The 19641-nt window shown below is 43.1% G+C and overlaps 1 protein-coding gene across 9 annotated transcripts in view; it reads left to right on the plus strand.

Annotated features, from left to right (window-relative positions):
* The first annotated feature begins 847 nt into the window (after positions 1 to 847).
* The window catches only part of LOC121543644 (protocadherin alpha-C2), a 37565-nt gene continuing 18771 nt past the window's right edge, over positions 848 to 19641 (plus strand). For 2 of the 9 annotated variants that reach the window (XM_041853783.2, XM_041853714.2), the window contains exon 1: positions 848 to 4049. In XM_041853783.2, the coding sequence (XP_041709717.1) occupies positions 1653 to 4049 (2397 nt within the window). In that variant the 5' untranslated portion in view covers positions 848 to 1652. The other 7 variants (XM_041853774.2, XM_041853705.2, XM_041853733.2 and 4 more) reach the window with 4 other exon arrangements.

The following is a 19641-nucleotide window of genomic DNA, read 5'->3' on the forward strand; positions in this document are numbered from 1 at the left end:
AGTTTGAATTTATTTTCAAGCCGACTACTTTTTTCCTCATTGTTAGGCTATTTGATATGTAACAGTTTATAAATAGCAGCTAAATAGCAACTAAATACGGTATATAGCTATAAATAGTACACTGCATAATTAAAAAATCCATACTAAGCTAGTGTTTTGAGGGTGGACTGACTGTATTATTTGGCATTAATAGACTGGTTTTACGCACAACAACTTTGCATCCAAACTGGGAGAGAGCGTGTACAATCTGCAATGTTTGAATTTCCAACTTTAATTACTGAACAAGTAATTACATTATTGCCACCAGCCAGCAGTCTAAATGGCAGCATTGCAACACCGTGTATAGCTTCATGAAATGAGCTTCATAACATGAGAAAATGACGACCAAATAGGCCTACCAATAAACATTTATCCATTAGCTAAAGCAAAGCTATACATACCCTGGCACCAAAGAAAGCCTATCATCGATTCGATAGGCACGCAGCCACATAGACATACAGCAGCCTTTCAGCACCATGGACAGCGATCGGTTTCGTCGATACTTTGTGAGCGGCTGTCTGGCTGACACATTCGATTTTTATTTTATTTTAGGGGGGAACGAACTCCGACCTTGCCGGGGTCCAGAGAAACTGCGTTATACCAGTCGGTCATTTAAGATATATGTCAAATTATATTCCTATTCGCGGATTAATTTACCTTTACCCAATGCCTTTTTATGAAGGTTTTCGATTACGAAATTGTTTTGCAAGCGAAAACCTTCATGAAAGGCATCAGGTAGAAGTTAATTAATCCACGAATACGAATATCATTTTACATATATCTTAAATGATCACGTCTTCATGAATTGTATGATATAAACTTGAAGCCCATTCAAAAACCGTATGGGATTTACACCAGGAAATAGGTGCGACTTTCATAGAGTATAGAGAGGCAGTTAGGAATGTAAGAGACAGCGGCATACACACCATTACAGTAAAGACTATTCATTAATTGTATGTTCAAATAAACTGCTAGTAATTTGAGTGTTTTTCAACCATTCAAGCCTGCTATATTTGGCCTTCTAAACGTTTAGTGAATAAAGGCGCTTGGTTAGAGTGATATACAGGCGCTGTCCACTGGCGAGGTGCTGAAATCCCTGCCAACGGTCTATTGTTGTGTCACATTAGGATACTAGACAGCAAAAATTGAATTTTATTCATATTTTTCGCGGGTGATGTCATAATCATTGAGTAGAGGTCAGATAATTTGAATATATGGATTTGGCGCTACATTTGATTCACTGCTAGCCCATTTGTGTACATGCCCTTCATACTTAGTAATATGAATATCAACAGCATACTTAGTAATCAGAATATTTAGCAGAATCACAGCAACCAGTGTGGCCTCTCTCGCAGCCTGACTCCACTCCTGCGTTAACCACACGGTGTCGCTGTTCACCAGTAAACGTCTCAGCACTGTTCAGAGGGAGCCATGACATTCTCATCCAGCCCTGCTGTAGGACAGACCTGTTTCAGCTGATACAAATATGTCTCTTTATTTTATAACAACGATAATGCTCTGAACAACTGGCTACTACATAGGAATTTTGTACATGCATTACTAGCATCCGAGTGTATAAGGAGTCTATTTCTGGCTGGAATTCAACGTTCAGGATGCATCGGGAAAAAAGGCGTTTCTCGGCTGTCTTTGTTTTTTGTACCTTATGGAGCAGCACTTTGTCCGTGACTCGGTACTCCATACCCGAGGAGATGGAGAGGGGGTCCGTCGTGGCCAATTTAGCCGCAGATTTGGGTCTGGAGGTTGGAGTTCTGGCTCATCGTGAGGTAAAACTTGAAATGTTCCAAGAAAGCAAGAAATATCTGGATGTCAACAAGAAGACAGGGGAGCTCTACATTGTTGAAAAGATGGACAGAGAATATCTCTGCCCATCGAAAACTGCAACAACATGTTTTGTTAAACTAGACGTTATCATTGAAAGTCCCTTGCGCATTTTCAATATCGAGTTAGAAATCAAAGATATCAATGATAATGCCCCTCATTTTCGTAGAGACAGGGTAGAGCTTGATGTTTCAGAATCGGCTACCCCGGGTGAGAGATTCTCCTTACCAAATGCCGTGGACCCAGATGGTGGTATAAACACTGTAAAAATGTACAAACTCAGTGAAAGCGAACATTTCACCATAGAAATTCAGACTGGGAGTGATGGTACTAAATATGTTGACATGGTTTTGACAAAGGCTTTAGATCGAGAAGAGCACGCGGTTCATCATCTAATATTGACCGCTGTAGATGGCGGGGTGCCCGCGCGCTCTGGTACAGCTAATATCATTGTTAGGGTGCTAGATACAAACGACAACGCCCCTCGATTCGACCACCCGGTTTATTCCGTTAATATGACAGAGAACTCCCCGATTGGAACGCTAGTAATGAAGCTTGACGCCACAGATTTAGATGAGGGCCCAAATGCAGAAATCACGTATTCATTCACACTTTACACATCAGAGAAAACACAAGACGTCTTTGCACTAAATCCAAACACAGGAGAGATAACAGTGAAGGGCACTATTGATTATGAAGACATGAAATTTTACGAGATGCATGTTGAGGCTAAGGACAAAGGACAGCATCCCCTATTGGGGCAGTGTAAAGTTATAGTGCACGTTACAGATATGAACGACAACTATCCAGATATCACCGTTAAATCTTATAAGAGCACAGTTAATGAGAACATTCCCGTAGGGACAGTCATAGCTATCGTAGGTATAAGCGACAGGGACACAGGTGACAATGGCAAAGTGAGCCTATCTATAAACCAAAAGCTGCCATTTGTTTTGAACAAGTCATCTGACGTCCTCTATGAGCTTGTAGTCTCAAAGCCATTAGACCGTGAGCAAGTCGCAGAATATGACATCACACTCGTTGTGACGGATGGTGGAACGCCCTCTTTGTCTGATAATGAAACGATAACTTTACATCTATTGGATGTCAATGACAACGCGCCACTTTTCCCCCAGTCCTTCTACACTATACCCGTTATGGAGAATAACGCACCTGGGGCCTTGCTAAGTTCCCTCACTGCGTTTGATCCAGACCTCCATGAAAACCAGTATCTAGTTTATTTCATCATAGAGAAGGAGATAGTGAACACCTCCATGTCCATGCTGTTCTCCATCAATCCGGAGAACGGTAATCTTTACGCACTAAAGACCTTTGACTATGAGATAGAGAAGGAGTTCCTGTTCCATATTGAGGCCAGAGACTCTGGTGTTCCTCCACTCAAAAGTAACGTGACTGTCCACATCATTATTGTGGACCAGAACGACAACACCCCGGTCATAGTCTCTCCGTGGCGCGCGCACGGCTCCATGGTGGAGGAGAAGATCCCCAGATCCACCGACAAAGGATCCCTGGTCTCCAAGGTGATAGCCATAGACACGGACTCGGTCCAGAACTCTCGGATTACATACCAGTTTCTACAGGTTACTGACGCCACCTTATTCAGTCTAGACCAATACAACGGAGAGGTCCGGACTATGAGAATGTTCAGTTACAGAGATCCGCGTCATCAACGGCTGGTTGTCATCGCTAAGGACAATGGGGACCCTGCTCTCTCTGCTACAGTTACCATAAAGCTCTCAACAGTGGAGACTGCCGTTAAAGCCTACTCTGACATGACTGAAGTGCCTCTGGAATATGACATATTTTCAGATTTAAACTTGTATTTGGTGATCGGCCTGGGCTCGGTTTCCTTTCTGTTATTGATCACCATATTGGTCACCTGTGTGCTGAAGTGTCAGAAACCAATGCCCAGCAAAGCGGCTCCTCCAAGTAGGAACAGCGTGATCAGTGAGAGGAACTCAACCATCGCAGATTCCACCCTGGTCTCCAACGATGCCTACTGGTACAGTCTGTTTCTGGCGGAGACTAGGAAAGGAAAGCTGGTGGTCAGACAGCCTGTGCCAAAGGCGGGGTCCAGATACATCGTGTCCAGTATACCAAGGAGCACGGGATTGACAGAGACCAGCGACTCAGCAGCTTCTACTTTGCAGGTAATACTAAACTCTTCATTTCAGATATTTAAATTGTTGTTTCTATGTAGTCTATTGTCAGTGTATGACTCTTTACACATTCACCTTGTGTGTACATGTCTATACATTATTTGATTATTAAACGGAAGATACTTCAGGGTTTATAAAATAATACTCAATCTCTATACCATAGGTCTACAAAAACCTTTAAAAGATAAATATATATGGCAAAACCAAATAAATCACATATAGGCTAACTTGGGGCGGCAGGTAGCCTGGCGGGTAGGAGCATTGGGCCAGTAACCGAAAGGTTGCTGGATCGAATTCCCTAGCTGACAAGGTAAAAATCTGTCGTTCTGCCCCTGAGCAAGGCAGTTAACCCACTGTTCCCCGGGCGCCGAAGACGTGGATTTCGATTAAGGCAGCCCCCCGCACCTCTCTGATTCAGAGCGGTTGGGTTAAACGCGGAAGACACATTTCAGTTGTACAACTGACTAGGTATCCCCCTTTCCCCTTCATTCTTAAATTCGATAAAAATCTTGCAGGCAATAATGTTCCACACATTTGCATCCTTGTATGTACAGTACCAGTCAAAAGTTTGGACACACCTACTCATTCCAGTGTTTTGCTTGATTTTTGACTGTTTTCTACATTATAGAATAATAGTGAAGACATCAAAACTATGAAATAACACATATGGAATAATGTAGCAACCACAAAAGTGTTAAACAAATCAAAATATATTTTATATTTTATATTCTTCAAAGTAGCCACCCTTTGCCTTGATGACAGTTTTGCACACTCTTGGCATTCTCTCAACCAGCTTAATGAGGTAGTCACCTGGAATGCATTTCAATTAACAGGTGTGCCTTGTTAAAAGTACATTTGTGGAATTTATTTCCTTCTTAATGCGTTTGAGCCAATCAGTTCTGTTGTGACAAGGTAGGGGTGGTATACAGAAGATAGCCCTATTTGGTAAAAGACCAAGTCCATATTATGGCAAGAACAGCTCAAAAAAGCAAAGAGAAACCAGTCCATCATTACTTTAAGACATGAAGGTCAGTCAATTCGGAACATTTCAAGAACTTTGAAAGTTTCTTCAAGTGCAGTCGCAATAACCATCAAATGCTATGATGAAACTGGCTCTCATGAGGACCCAGAGTTACCTCTGCTGCAGAGAATAAGTTCACTAGAGTTAACTGCACCTCAGATTGCAGCCCAAATACATTTTTCACAGAGTTCAAGTAACAGACACATCTCAACATAAATTGTTCAGAGGAGACTGCGTAAATCAGGCCTTCATGGTTGAATTGCTGCAAAGAAACCACTACTAAAGGACACCAATAAGAAGAAGACACTTGCTTGGGCAAAGAAACACGAGCAATGGACATTAGACTGGTGGAAATCTGTACTTTGGTCTGATGAGTCCAAATTTGAGATTTTTGGTTCCAACCGCCATGTGTTTGTGAGACACAGAGTAGGTGAACGGATGATCTCCACATGTGTGGTTCCCACCGGGAAGCATGGAGGAGGAGGTGGGATGGTGTGGGGGTGTTTTGCTGGTGACACTGTCTGTGATTTATTTAAAATTCAAGGCACACTTAACCAGCATGGCTACCACAGCATTCTGCAGCGATACGCCATCCCATCTGGTTTGCGCTTAGTGGGACTGTCATTTGTTTTTCAACAGGACAATGACCCAAAACACACCTCCAGGCTTTGTAAGGGCTATTTGACCAAGAAGAGTGATGGAGTGCTGCATCAGATGACCTGGCCTCCACAATCCCCCGACCTCAACCCAATTGAGATGGTTTGGGAATAGTTGGACCACAGAGTGAAAGAAAAGCAGCCAATAAGTGCTCAGCATATGTAGGAACTCCTTCAAGACTGTTGGAAAAGCATTCTTCAAGAAGCTGGTTGAGCGAATGCCAAGAGTGTGCAAAGCTGTCATCAAGGCAAAGGGTGGCTACTTTGAAGAATCTAAAATAAAACATATATTTTGATTTGTTTAACACTTTTTTGGTTACTACATGATTCCATATGTGTTATTTCATAGTTTGTATGTCTTCACTATTATTCTACAATGTAGAAAATAGTACAAATTAAGAAAAACCCTTGAATGAGTAGGTGTGTCCAAACTTTTGACTGGTACTGTAGTTTTAGTCAGATGTACAACCTTGTTATATGCACAAAGTGTCGCTGTTTACCAGCTAAACACACTCGCTTGTGATGCAATAATCGCCATGACAGTTTGTCATGAAGAAGGCAGTGTACAAACGCAGTGGATAGCTCCCAGTGCTGAACCGTCAAAAAGGAGATTATTCTGCCCTGATCGCCCTAAAACACCAAAGGAATTGTGCTATGCTGTTTTAAAGATCTTATTCTGTTGTCTCACGTTTTGTTTGACCTGACTGCTTTGTCAACAAAGCTCACAAATATAACAATGGAGGCATGTATCAGCGCACAGCACTGGAGAAGGTACGTCTCGGTATTTCTTCTTTTCTCTGCGGTCCTGAACATGGCATATGCCGTTACTCACTATTCTATTCCTGAAGAAATGGAGGAGGGCTCCGTTGTGGCTAATCTTGCAGCTGATTTAAGTTTGGATGTGAAAACATTGAGTAAACGTAAGATGCGGTTAGACATTATCTCCAATAAAAAATATCTGGATGTGAACAAAGAAACGGGTGAGCTGTACATTGTAGAGAAGATGGACAGGGAATATCTTTGCGCTGCTAAGACATCTTGTTTTCTTAAAATGGAAGCTATTATTGAAAATCCACAACGGATCTTTTACATCGAAATAGAGATAATGGACATAAATGATAACGCCCCCCATTTCCGAAGAGACACCATTAACTTGGATATTTCAGAAGCAACACAGGGGGGTGAACGATTTTCTGTTAACAATGCAGTGGATCCTGACGTTGGTTCGAACTCAGTGAAAACATACCTACTGAGCGAAAATGAGCACTTTACAATCGAAATTCAGACAGGAAGAGACGGGTCAAAATTTGCTGATTTGATACTGAAAAGTGTGTTAGACCGAGAGGAGCAGGCAGTTCATAATCTAATACTCACCGCTGTAGACGGTGGAGTCCCTGCGCGCTCTGGTACAGCCAGCATAGTTGTTCGCGTTTTAGATACGAATGACAACGCCCCAAAGTTTGACAAAGACAACTACAAAATCGATATAATGGAAAACTCACCTATTGGAAGCCTTGTTGTTAAATTGAATGCAACTGACTTAGATGAGGGTACAAATTCGGAAATAATATATTCTTATAGCCTGTACACGTCAGAGAAAACACAACAAACATTCCATTTAAACCCTAATAATGGTGAGATCACGGTAAAGGAAATGATCAATTATGAGGATTTCAGGATCTATGATATGGAAGTAATTGCAACGGATAAGGGGCCCAATTCCTTGTCAGGTCAGTGTAAATTAACAATTTTAGTTACGGATATGAATGACAATCATCCCGAAATATCAATCAAATCATTTCAAAGCCCTGTAAAGGAGGACATAGCAGTAGACACGGTGATAGCAGTAGTCAGTGTCAGCGATAAAGATTCAGGTGAAAATGGGATAGTTGATATTCATATTGCCGATACATTACCTTTTGCGCTGAGAGAGTCTTCTGATAACTATTATGAGTTAGTAGTTTCACAACCTCTGGACCGTGAGAAGGTCCCAGAATATGACATCACTTTTACGGTAACAGACAGGGGATCCCCTCCACTATCTGACAATGAAACTATGACTTTAGAACTATTAGACGTTAACGACAATGTCCCACAGTTCCCACAGTCGTTCTACACTATACCCGTTATGGAGAATAACGCACCTGGGGCCTTGCTAAGTTCCCTCACTGCGTTTGATCCAGACCTCCATGAAAACCAGTATCTAGTTTATTTCATCATAGAAAAGGAGATAGTGAACACCTCCATGTCCATGCTGTTCTCCATCAATCCGGAGAACGGTAATCTTTACGCACTAAAGACGTTTGACTATGAGATAGAGAAGGAGTTCCTTTTCCACATTGAGGCCAGAGACTCTGGTGTTCCTCCGCTCAGCAGTAACGTGACTGTCCACATCATTATTGTGGACCAGAACGACAACCCCCCGGTCATAGTCTCTCCGTGGCGCGCGCACGGCTCCATGGTGGAGGAGAAGATCCCCAGATCCACCGACAAAGGATCCCTGGTCTCCAAGGTGATAGCCATAGACACGGACTCGGTCCAGAACTCTCGGATTACATACCAGTTTCTGCAGGTTACTGATGCCACCTTATTCAGTCTGGACCAATACAACGGAGAGGTCCGTACTATGAGAATGTTCAGTTACAGAGATCCGCGTCATCAACGGCTGGTTGTCATCGCCAAGGACAACGGGGACCCTGCTCTCTCTGCTACAGTTACCATAAAGCTCTCAACAGTGGAGACTGCCGTTAAAGCCTACTCTGATATGACTGAAGTGCCTCTAGAATATGACATATTTTCAGATTTAAACCTATATTTAGTGATCGGCCTGGGCTCGGTTTCCTTTCTGTTATTGATCACCATATTGGTCACCTGTGTGCTGAAGTGTCAGAAACCAAAGCCCAGCAAAGCGGCTCCTCCAAGTAGGAACAGCGTGATCAGTGAGAGGAACTCAACCATCGCAGATTCCACCCTGGTCTCCAACGATGCCTACTGGTACAGTCTGTTTCTGGCGGAGACTAGGAAAGGAAAGCTGGTAGTCAGACAGCCTGTGCCAAAGGCGGGTTCCAGATACATCGTGTCAAGTATACCAAGGAGCACGGGATTGACAGAGACCAGCGACTCAGCGGCCTCTACTCTGCAGGTAAGAATAAACTCTTCATTTCAGATTAGCGAACTATTTGACTTTAATCTGTTGTCAATGTATGACTCTTCATGCATTCACGTAGTGCGTAAATGTCTATACATTTGTTGTTATTCAAGAGAAAACACTTGTGGGGTCATGAAACAACAAGTAATCAACATCAAGTTGGTCTACAACAAGTTTTATAATAGAAATCTTTGGCAAAAAACGGAGATCACATATCGGCTACCTTGGTCTTTCAGGCAATGATGCTTCACACGTTTGCATCCATCTATCTAGAATTAGCTATAATATTCAGACATAGTCCAACAAAGTCGAAGGAAGAACAGATGTACAAGCTTGTTATATGCACAAAGTGTCGCTGTTCACCAGCTAAACACACTCGCTTGTGATGCAATAATCGCCATGACAGATCGTCATAGTAATTAAGGCAGTGTACCAACGCAATGAACAGCTCCCGGTGCTGAAACCATCAAAAAGGACATTATTCTGCCCTGCTCGACATAAACGCCAAAGGAGTTCCTCTATTCTCTTGTAAACATTTTATTCTCCTGGTTCACGTTGTGTTTGACCTGACTGCACAGTTACCAGGACTCAAAAATATGACAATGGAGGCGCACAGAAGCGCAGAGCACTGGAGAAGGTACGTCTCGGTCTTTCTTCTTTTCTCTGCGGCCCTGAACACCGTATATGCGGTTACTCACTATTCTATTCCAGAGGAATTAAAGGAAGGCTCTGTTGTCGCCAATTTAGCTGCTGATCTGGGACTAGACGTGCAGGAACTAAGTAGACGAAAGATGCGGTTAGATGTCATAGCCAATAAGAAATACTTGGATGTGAACAAAGAAACAGGAGAGCTGTACATTGTTGAAAAAATTGACAGAGAATATCTTTGCATATCAAAAACAACATGCTTTCTCAAATTGGATGCAACAATTGAAAATCCAATAAGAATGTTCAACATTGAATTGGAAATATTGGACATTAACGACAATGCGCCTCATTTTCGAAGAGATACAATGCACTTGGATATAGCAGAGTCTACTCCTGCGGGCGAAAGGTTCTCATTGAACAATGCGGTGGACCCAGATATTGGTACGAATTCAATTAAAACATACTATCTGGGTGAAAGTGAGCACTTCAATATAGAAATCCAGACTGGAAGAGATGGGTCTAAATTTACTGATTTGATTCTGAAAAAGGCTTTAGACAGAGAGGAGCAGTCGGTTCATAATCTAATACTCACTGCTGTAGACGGAGGAGTCCCTTCACGCACAGGCACAGCGAATATCATTGTCCGTGTGCTGGATACAAATGACAACGCCCCTAAATTTGATCGGGAAAGCTACAACATTGATATAATGGAGAATTCCCCAATTGGACGTGTAGTAGTGAAACTGAATGCAACGGATTTGGACGAGGGGTCCAATTCGGAAATAGTATATTCATATAGTCTTTATACATCAGAGAAAACGCAAGAAACGTTCAATTTAAACCCTAATACCGGTGAAATAACAGTAAAGGAAATGATAAATTATGAAGATTTTAGGATATATGATATGGAAGTTATAGCAACGGACAAAGGAACTAATTTTTTATCTGGACATTGCAAACTAACTATCTTAGTGACCGATATGAATGATAATCATCCCGAATTATCAATCAAATCCTTTCAAAGTCCAATCAAGGAGGATATAGCAGTAGACACGGTAATAGCAGTGGTTAGTGTCAGCGATAAAGATTCAGGTGAAAATGGAAAAGTCGATATTCACATTGCTGATCAATTACCTTTTGCGCTGAGAGAATCCTCTGGTAACTATTATGAGTTAGTAGTTTCAGAGCCTCTGGACCGCGAGAAGGTCCCAGAATATGACATCACTTTTACGGTAACAGACAGGGGATCCCCTCCACTATCTGACAATGAAACTATGACTTTAGAACTACTAGACGTAAACGACAACGTTCCACAGTTCCCCCAGTCGTTCTACACTATTCCCGTTATGGAGAATAATGCACCTGGGGCCTTGCTAAGTTCCCTCACTGCGTTTGATCCAGACCTCCATGAAAACCAGTATCTAGTTTATTTCATCATAGAGAAGGAGATAGTGAACACCTCCATGTCCATGCTGTTCTCCATCAATCCGGAGAACGGTAATCTTTACGCACTAAAGACGTTTGACTATGAGATAGAGAAGGAGTTCCTTTTCCACATTGAGGCCAGAGACTCTGGTGTTCCTCCACTCAGCAGTAACGTGACTGTCCACATCATTATTGTGGACCAGAACGACAACCCCCCGGTCATAGTCTCTCCGTGGCGTGCACACGGCTCCATGGTGGAGGAGAAGATCCCCAGATCCACCGATAAAGGATGCCTGGTCTCCAAAGTGATAGCCATAGACACAGACTCGGTGCAGAACTCTCGGATTACATACCAGTTTCTACAGGTTACTGACGCCACCTTATTTAGTCTGGACCAATACAACGGAGAGATTCGGACTATGAGAATGTTTAGTTACAGAGATCCGCGTCATCAACGACTGGTTGTCATCGCAAAGGACAATGGGGACCCTGCTCTCTCTGCTACGGTTACCATAAAGCTCTCAACAGTGGAGACTGCCGTTAAAGCCTACTCTGACATGACGGAAATGCCTCTAGAATATGACATATTTTCAGACTTAAACCTATATTTAGTGATCGGCCTGGGCTCGGTTTCCTTTCTGTTATTGATCACCATATTGGTCACCTGTGTGCTGAAGTGTCAGAAACCAAAGCCCAGCAAAGCGGCTCCTCCAAGTAGGAACAGCGTGATCAGCGAGAGGAACTCAACCATCGCAGATTCCACCCTGGTCTCCAACGATGCCTACTGGTACAGTCTGTTTCTAGCGGAGACTAGGAAAGGAAAGCTGGTAGTCAGACAGCCTGTGCCAAAGGCGGGCTCCAGATACATCGTGTCCAGTATACCAAGGAGCACGGGCCTGACAGAGACCAGTGACTCAGCAGCCTCTACTCTGCAGGTAAGAATAAACTCTTCATTTCAAATCTGCAAAATCTTGTTTTACTGGAGCCTACTGTCCGTGTTTGACTCTTTATGCGTTCGCCTCGCGCGTAAATGTATATCTATCTGTACGTACTTAAAAATTCAATGGAAGACACTAATAATGTCATAACATAATAATCAATCAACAATGTGTAGGTCTACAACAACTTTTAAAAGATACATACAGTATCTCACAAAAGTGAGTACACCCCCTCACATTTTGCTACAACGTAAAGTAGTTAGTGTACAGCTTGTATAACAGTGTAATATTGCTGTCCCCTCAAAATAACTCAACACACAGCCATTCATGTCTAAACCGCTCGCAACAAAAGTGAGTACACCCCTAAGTGAAAATGTCCAAATTGGGCCCAAAGTGTCAATATTTTGTGTGGCCACCATCATTTTCCAGCACTGCCTTAACCCTCTTGGGCATGGAGTTCACCAGAGCTTCACAGGTTGCCACTGGAGTCCTCTTCCACTCCTCCATGACGACATCACGGAGCTGGTGGATGTTAGAGACCTTGCACTCCTCCACCTTCCGTTTGAGGATGCCCCACAGATGCTCAATAGGGTTTAGGTCTGGAGACATGCTTGGCCAGTCCATCACCTTTACCCTCAGCTTCTTTAGCAAGGCAGTGGTCATCTTGGAGGTGTGTTTGGGGTCGTTATCATGTTGGAATACTGCCCTGCGGCCCAGTCTCCAAAGGAAGGGGATCATGCTCTGCTTCAGTATGTCACAGTACATGTTGGCATTCATGGTTCCCTCAATGAACTGTAGCTCCCCAGTGCCGGCAGTACTCATGCAGCCCCAGACCATGACACTCCCACCACCATGCTTGACTGTAGTCAAGACACACTTGTCTTTGTACTCCTCACCTGGTTACCGCCACACACGCTTGACACCATCTGAACCAAATAAGTTTATCTTGGTCTCATCAGACCACAGCACATGGTTCCAGTAATCCATGTCCTTAGTCTGCTTGTCTTCAGCAAACTGTTTGCGGGCTTTCTTGTGCATCATCTTGAGAAGAGGCTTCCTTCTGGGACGACAGCCATGCAGCACTGACAGGCTGACCCCCCACCCCTTCAACCTCTGCAGCAATGCTGGCAGCACTCATACGTCTATTTCCCAAAGACAACCTCTGGATATGACGCTGAGCACATGCACTCAACTCAACTTCTTTGGTCGACCATGGCGAGGCCTGTTCTGAGTGGAACATGTCCTGTTAAACCACTGTATGGTCTTGGCCACCGTGCTGCAGCTCAGTTTCAGGGTATTGGCAATCTTCTTATAGCCCAGGCCATCTTTATGTAGAGCAACAATTCTTTTTTTCAGATCCTCAGAGAGTTCTTTGCCATGAGGTGCCATGTTGAACTTCCAGTGACCAGTATAAGGGAGTGTGAGAGCGATGACACCAAATTTAACATACCTGCTCCCCATTCACACCTGAGACCTTGTAACACTAACGAGTCACATGACACCGGGGAGGGAAAATGGCTAATTGGGCCCAATTTTGACATTTTCACTTAGGGGTGTACTCACTTTTGTTGCCAGCAGTTTAGACATTAATGGCTGCGTGTTGAGTTATTTTGAGGGGACAGCAAATTTACACTGTTATACAAGCTGTACACTCACTACTTTACATTGTAGCAAAGTGTCATTTCTTCAGTGTTGTCACATGAAAAGATATACTCAAATATAAATATTTACAAAAATGTGAGGGGTGTACTCACTTTTGTGAGATACTGTATATGGGGTAAAACCACTTCATCATTCTAATAATGACTGGACAGCACGTAATCCACTGGAGTTGGCAAAGCTGGGTAAAGCCAAAGAAATGCCTTATAGGCTACCTTAGTCATTTTTCATTATTTACGTCGATTAAAATCTTGCAGCTAATGATGCTGCAAATGTTTGGATCCCTGTATCTGGTTTTAGTTATATTTTTCAAATATAGTCCGCTTAAATGCAAAGAGAAATATGTACAAGCTTGTTACATGCACAAAGCGTCGCTGTTGACCAGCTAGCTAAACAGACTCGCTTGTCATGCAATGGTCGCCATAACAGTACGTCAAAAGGAAGGCAGTGTAGCCTACAAACGCAGTGGACAGCTCCCGGTGCTGAATACGGTCAAAAAGGACATTATTCGTCACTGCTCGCCCTTAAACGCCAAAGGAGTTGTGATATATTATTTAACATCTTTTCTTCGGCTGGCTCACGTTGTTTTACCTGACTTCATAGTAACCAGAACCTACAAATATAACAATGGAGTCGCATATAAGCGCACAACACTGGGTAAGGTACGTCTCGATCTTTCTTCTTTTTAGTGCCGTCCTGAACACTGCGTCTGCCGTGACTCACTATTCTATTCCCGAGGAAATGGAGGAAGGTTCTGTGGTTGCTAATTTAGCTGCTGATTTGGGTCTGGATGTAAAAACTCTGAGTAAAAGGAGGATTCGATTAGATGTCATAGCGAATAAGAAATATCTGGATGTGAACAAAGAAACAGGGCAGCTGTATATCGTAGAGAGGATTGACAGAGAATATATTTGCACTACTAAGACATCTACATCTTGTTTTCTAAAAATGGAGGCTATTGTTGAAAACCCACAGCGGATATTTTATATCGAATTAGAGATAATGGACATCAATGATAATGCACCAAATTTCCGAAGGGACACCATAAACTTAGATATTTCTGAAGCAACGCAGGCCGGTGAAAGGTTCTCTGTCAATAATGCAGTGGACCTTGATGTTGGGGCTAATTCAGTGAAAACCTACCATCTAAGTGACAGCGACCATTTCAATATAGAAATTCAGACCGGAAGAGATGGGTCAAAGTTTGCTGATTTGATCCTGAAAAAGGCTTTAGATCGAGAGCAGCAGGCGGTTCATAATCTAATACTCACGGCTGTAGATGGCGGGTTACCAACGCGCTCCGGGACAGCCAGCATTACTGTTCGTGTGCTTGATACGAACGACAACGCCCCTAAGTTTGACAAAGACAATTACAAAATCGATTTAATGGAAAACTCTCCAATTGGAAGTCTTGTGGTTGAATTGAATGCAACAGACTTAGATGAGGGTACCAATTCGGAAATATTATATTCATATAGTTTGTATACATCAGAGAAAACACAACAAACATTCGATTTAAACCCTAAGAACGGTGAGATCACGGTAAAGGAAATGATCAATTACGAAGATTTCAGGATCTATGATATGGAAGTCATAGCAACTGACAAGGGGCCTAATTCATTAACAGGTCAATGTAAATTAACCATTTTGGTCACAGATATGAATGATAATCATCCTGAAATCTCCGTCAAATCATTTCAAAGTCCAGTCAAGGAGGATATAGCAGTAGACACGGTGATAGCAGTAGTCAGTGTCAGCGATAAAGATTCAGGTGAAAATGGGATAGTTGATATTCGTATTGCCGATACATTACCTTTTGTGCTGAGAGAGTCTTCTAATAACTATTACGAGTTAGTAGTTTCACAACCTCTGGACCGTGAGAAGGTCCCAGAATATGACATAACTTTTACGGTAACAGACAGGGGATCCCCTCCACTATTTGACAATGAAACTATGACTTTAGAACTATTAGACGTTAACGACAATGTCCCACAGTTCCCACAGTCGTTCTACACTATACCCGTTATGGAGAATAACGCACCTGGGGCCTTGCTAAGTTCCCTCACTGCGTTTGATCCAGACCTCCATGAAAACCAGTATCTAGTTTATTTCATCATAGAGAAGGAGATAGTGAACACCTCCATGTCCATGCTGTTCTCCATCAATCCGGAGAACGGTAATCTTTACGCACTGAAGACGTTTGACTATGAGATAGAGAAGGAGTTCCTTTTCCACATTGAGGCCAGAGACTCTGGTGTTCCTCCGCTCAGCAGTAACGTGACTGTCCACATCATTATTGTGGACCAGAACGACAACCCCCCGGTCATAGTCTCTCCTTGGCGCGCGCACGGCTCTGTGGTAGAGGAGAAGATCCCCAGATCCACCGACAAAGGATCCCTGATCTCCAAGGTGATAGCCATAGACACGGACTCGGTCCAGAACTCTCGGATTACATACCAGTTTCTACAGGTTACTGACGCCACCTTATTCAGTCTGGACCAATACAATGGAGAGATCCGGACTATGAGAATGTTCAGTTACAGAGATGCGCGTCATCAACGGCTGGTTGTCATTGCCAAGGACAACGGGGACCCTGCGCTCTCTGCTACAGTTACCATAAAGCTCTCAACAGTGGAGACTATCGTTAAAGCCTACTCTGACATGACTGAAGTGCCTCTAGAATATGACATATTTTCAGACTTAAACCTCTATTTGGTGATCGGCCTGGGCTCGGTGTCCTTTCTGTTATTGATCACCATATTGGTCACCTGTGTGCTGAAGTGTCAGAAACCAAAGCCCAGCAAAGCGGCTCCTCCAAGTAGGAACAGTGTGATCAGCGAGAGGAACTCGACCATCGCAGATTCCACCCTGGTCTCCAACGATGCCTACTGGTACAGTCTGTTTCTAGCGGAGACTAGGAAAGGAAAGCTGGTAGTCAGACAGCCTGTGCCAAAGGCGGGGTCCAGATACATCGTGTCCAGTATACCAAGGAGCACGGGATTGACAGAGACCAGCGACTCAGCAGCTTCTACTCTGCAGGTAAGACAAAACCCTCCATCTGATTTGACCAAATGACCCTCAATCCCTTTGATAAACAAGCCTGGATGTCTGTGCGTAAAAGCAGTCAATGCAGGGTGAAACGTTCATGCATATAGGCATAAATATATGGGTTGTGAACAAACAAGTATGACAACGCAAAACAACAACAACAAAAAACTTTTAGAACTATTGATTGTATTATACCTATTTTAATCAATTAAACTTTTCTGCCTGGTTTTAATTCAATGGTGTGAATGCTGGTAAAATGCGCGAAGTGTCGCTGCTCACCAGTAAAACGAACTCTTCTATGATGTAACAGTCGCCATGACAGTTCGTTACAGTGAAGAAAGCAAAGCAATTTGTGGATATCTCCTTGGTCCTGAATCCTTCGCTGTGAAAAGGATGATCTAAAATACATCTCGGTACAACGGTCGACTCGTTTGGCGTCTCATACCACCATCAAAAGGTATCGTTTTCTATATTGCATCACGCACTGATCAAAACAATCAAACGATGGAGGCACATTGTCTCGTTCAACCCTGGAAAAGGTACGTGTCGATCTTTGTTATATTCTCTGCCACCATGAACACGTTGTCTGCCGTTACCCACTATTCTATTCCCGAAGAAATGGAGGAAGGCTCTGTTGTTGCGAATCTAGCTGCTGATTTGGGACTGGACGTGAAAACACTGAGTAGACGGAAGATGCGGTTAGATATTATTGCCAATAAGAAATACTTGGATGTGAACAAAGAAACAGGCGAACTGTACGTTGTTGAGAAGATAGATCGAGAATATCTCTGCGCTTCTAAAACAGCCACAACTTGTTTTCTGAAATTAGATGCTACAATCGAAAACCCAATACGAATATTCAACATTGAATTGGAAATAATGGATATCAATGACAATGCGCCACATTTTCGACGAGATTCCATACACTTGGACATATCTGAATCCACACCAACTGGGGAAAGATTCTCGTTAAACAATGCAGTGGATTCTGATGTCGGTACAAACTCAATTAAAACATACTATCTCAGTGAAAGTGAGCATTTTAATATTGAAGTTCAGACTGGGAGAGACGGGTCAAAGTTTGCTGATCTAATTTTGAAAAATACTTTAGACCGAGAGGAGCAGGCGGTTCATAATCTAATACTCACCGCTGTAGATGGTGGAGTCCCCGCTCGCTCTGGCACAGCCAGCATCATTGTTCGCGTGCTGGACACGAATGACAACGCCCCTAAATTTAAAAAGGATAATTACAATATAAACATAATGGAGAACTATCCAATCGGAAGTCTTGTGGTTAAATTGAACGCAACTGATATTGATGATGGTACTAATTCGGACATTGTCTATTCATTTAGTTTGTATACATCAGAAAAGGCTCAAGGAACCTTCAGTTTGAACCCAACTAACGGAGAAATCAGAGTAAAAGAAATGATTAATTATGAAGATTTTAGAATATATGATATGGAAGTCATAGCAACCGACAAGGGGACCAATTCCTTATCAGGACAGTGTAAATTAACTATTCTAGTCACAGATATGAATGATAATCATCCAGAAATCTCAATCAAATCATTTCAAAGTCCAGTCAAGGAGGATATAGCAGTACATACGGTGATAGCAGTGGTTAGTGTCAGCGATAAAGATTCAGGTGAAAATGGAAAAGTCGATATTAATATTTCTGATCAATTACCTTTTGAGCTAAGAGAGTCTTCTGATAACTATTATGAGTTGGTAGTTTCAGAGCCTCTGGACCGTGAGAAGGTCCCAGAATATGATATCACCTTTACGGTAACAGACAGGGGTTTCCCTCCTCTATCTGACAACGAAACTATGACTTTAGAACTACTAGACGTAAACGACAACGTTCCACAGTTCCTCCAGTCGTTCTACACTATACCCGTTATGGAGAATAACGCACCTGGGGCCTTGCTAAGTTCCCTCACTGCGTTTGATCCAGACCTCCATGAAAACCAGTATCTAGTTTATTTCATCATAGAAAAGGAGATAGTGAACACCTCCATGTCCATGCTGTTCTCCATCAATCCGGAGAACGGTAATCTTTACGCACTGAAGACGTTTGACTATGAGATAGAGAAGGAGTTCCTTTTCCACATTGAGGCCAGAGACTCTGGTGTTCCTCCGCTCAGCAGTAACGTGACTGTCCACATCATTATTGTGGACCAGAACGACAACCCCCCGGTCATAGTCTCTCCGTGGCGCGCGCTCGGCTCCGTGGTGGAGGAGAAGATCCCCAGATCCACCGATAAAGGATCCCTGGTCTCCAAGGTGATAGCCATAGACACCGACTCGGTCCAGAACTCTCGGATTACATACCAGTTTCTACAGGTTACTGACGCCACCTTATTCAGTCTGGACCAATACAACGGAGAGATTCGGACTATGAGAATGTTCAGTTACAGAGATCCGCGTCATCAACGGCTGGTTGTCATCGCCAAAGACAACGGGGACCCTGCGCTCTCTGCTACAGTTACCATAAAGCTCTCAACAGTGGAGACTGCCGTTAAAGCCTACTCTGATATGACTGAAGTGCCTCTAGAATATGACATATTTTCAGACTTAAACCTGTATTTGGTGATCGGCCTGGGCTCGGTTTCCTTTCTGTTATTGATCACCATATTGGTCACCTGTGTGCTGAAGTGTCAGAAACCAAAGCCCAGCAAAGCAGCTCCTCCCAGTAGGAACAGCGTGATCAGCGAGAGGAACTCAACCATCGCAGATTCCACCCTGGTCTCCAACGATGCCTACTGGTACAGTCTGTTTCTAGCGGAGACTAGGAAAGGAAAGCTGGTAGTCAGACAGCCTGTGCCAAAGGCGGGCTCCAGATACATCGTGTCCAGTATACCAAGGAGCACGGGCCTGACAGAGACCAGCGACTCAGCGGCCTCTACTTTGCAAGTAAGAATACACTCTTAATATATTATAACAGAATGAAATGCTATGCTATACATACAGTTGCTATAGTCCCGTGCGTAAAACCAGGGCACAAATAAATATAAGTAAGTAATAAAAGCTGTATATA

This window comes from Coregonus clupeaformis, chromosome 3 (assembly GCF_020615455.1).
Source record: "Coregonus clupeaformis isolate EN_2021a chromosome 3, ASM2061545v1, whole genome shotgun sequence".
NCBI lineage: Eukaryota > Metazoa > Chordata > Actinopteri > Salmoniformes > Salmonidae > Coregonus > Coregonus clupeaformis.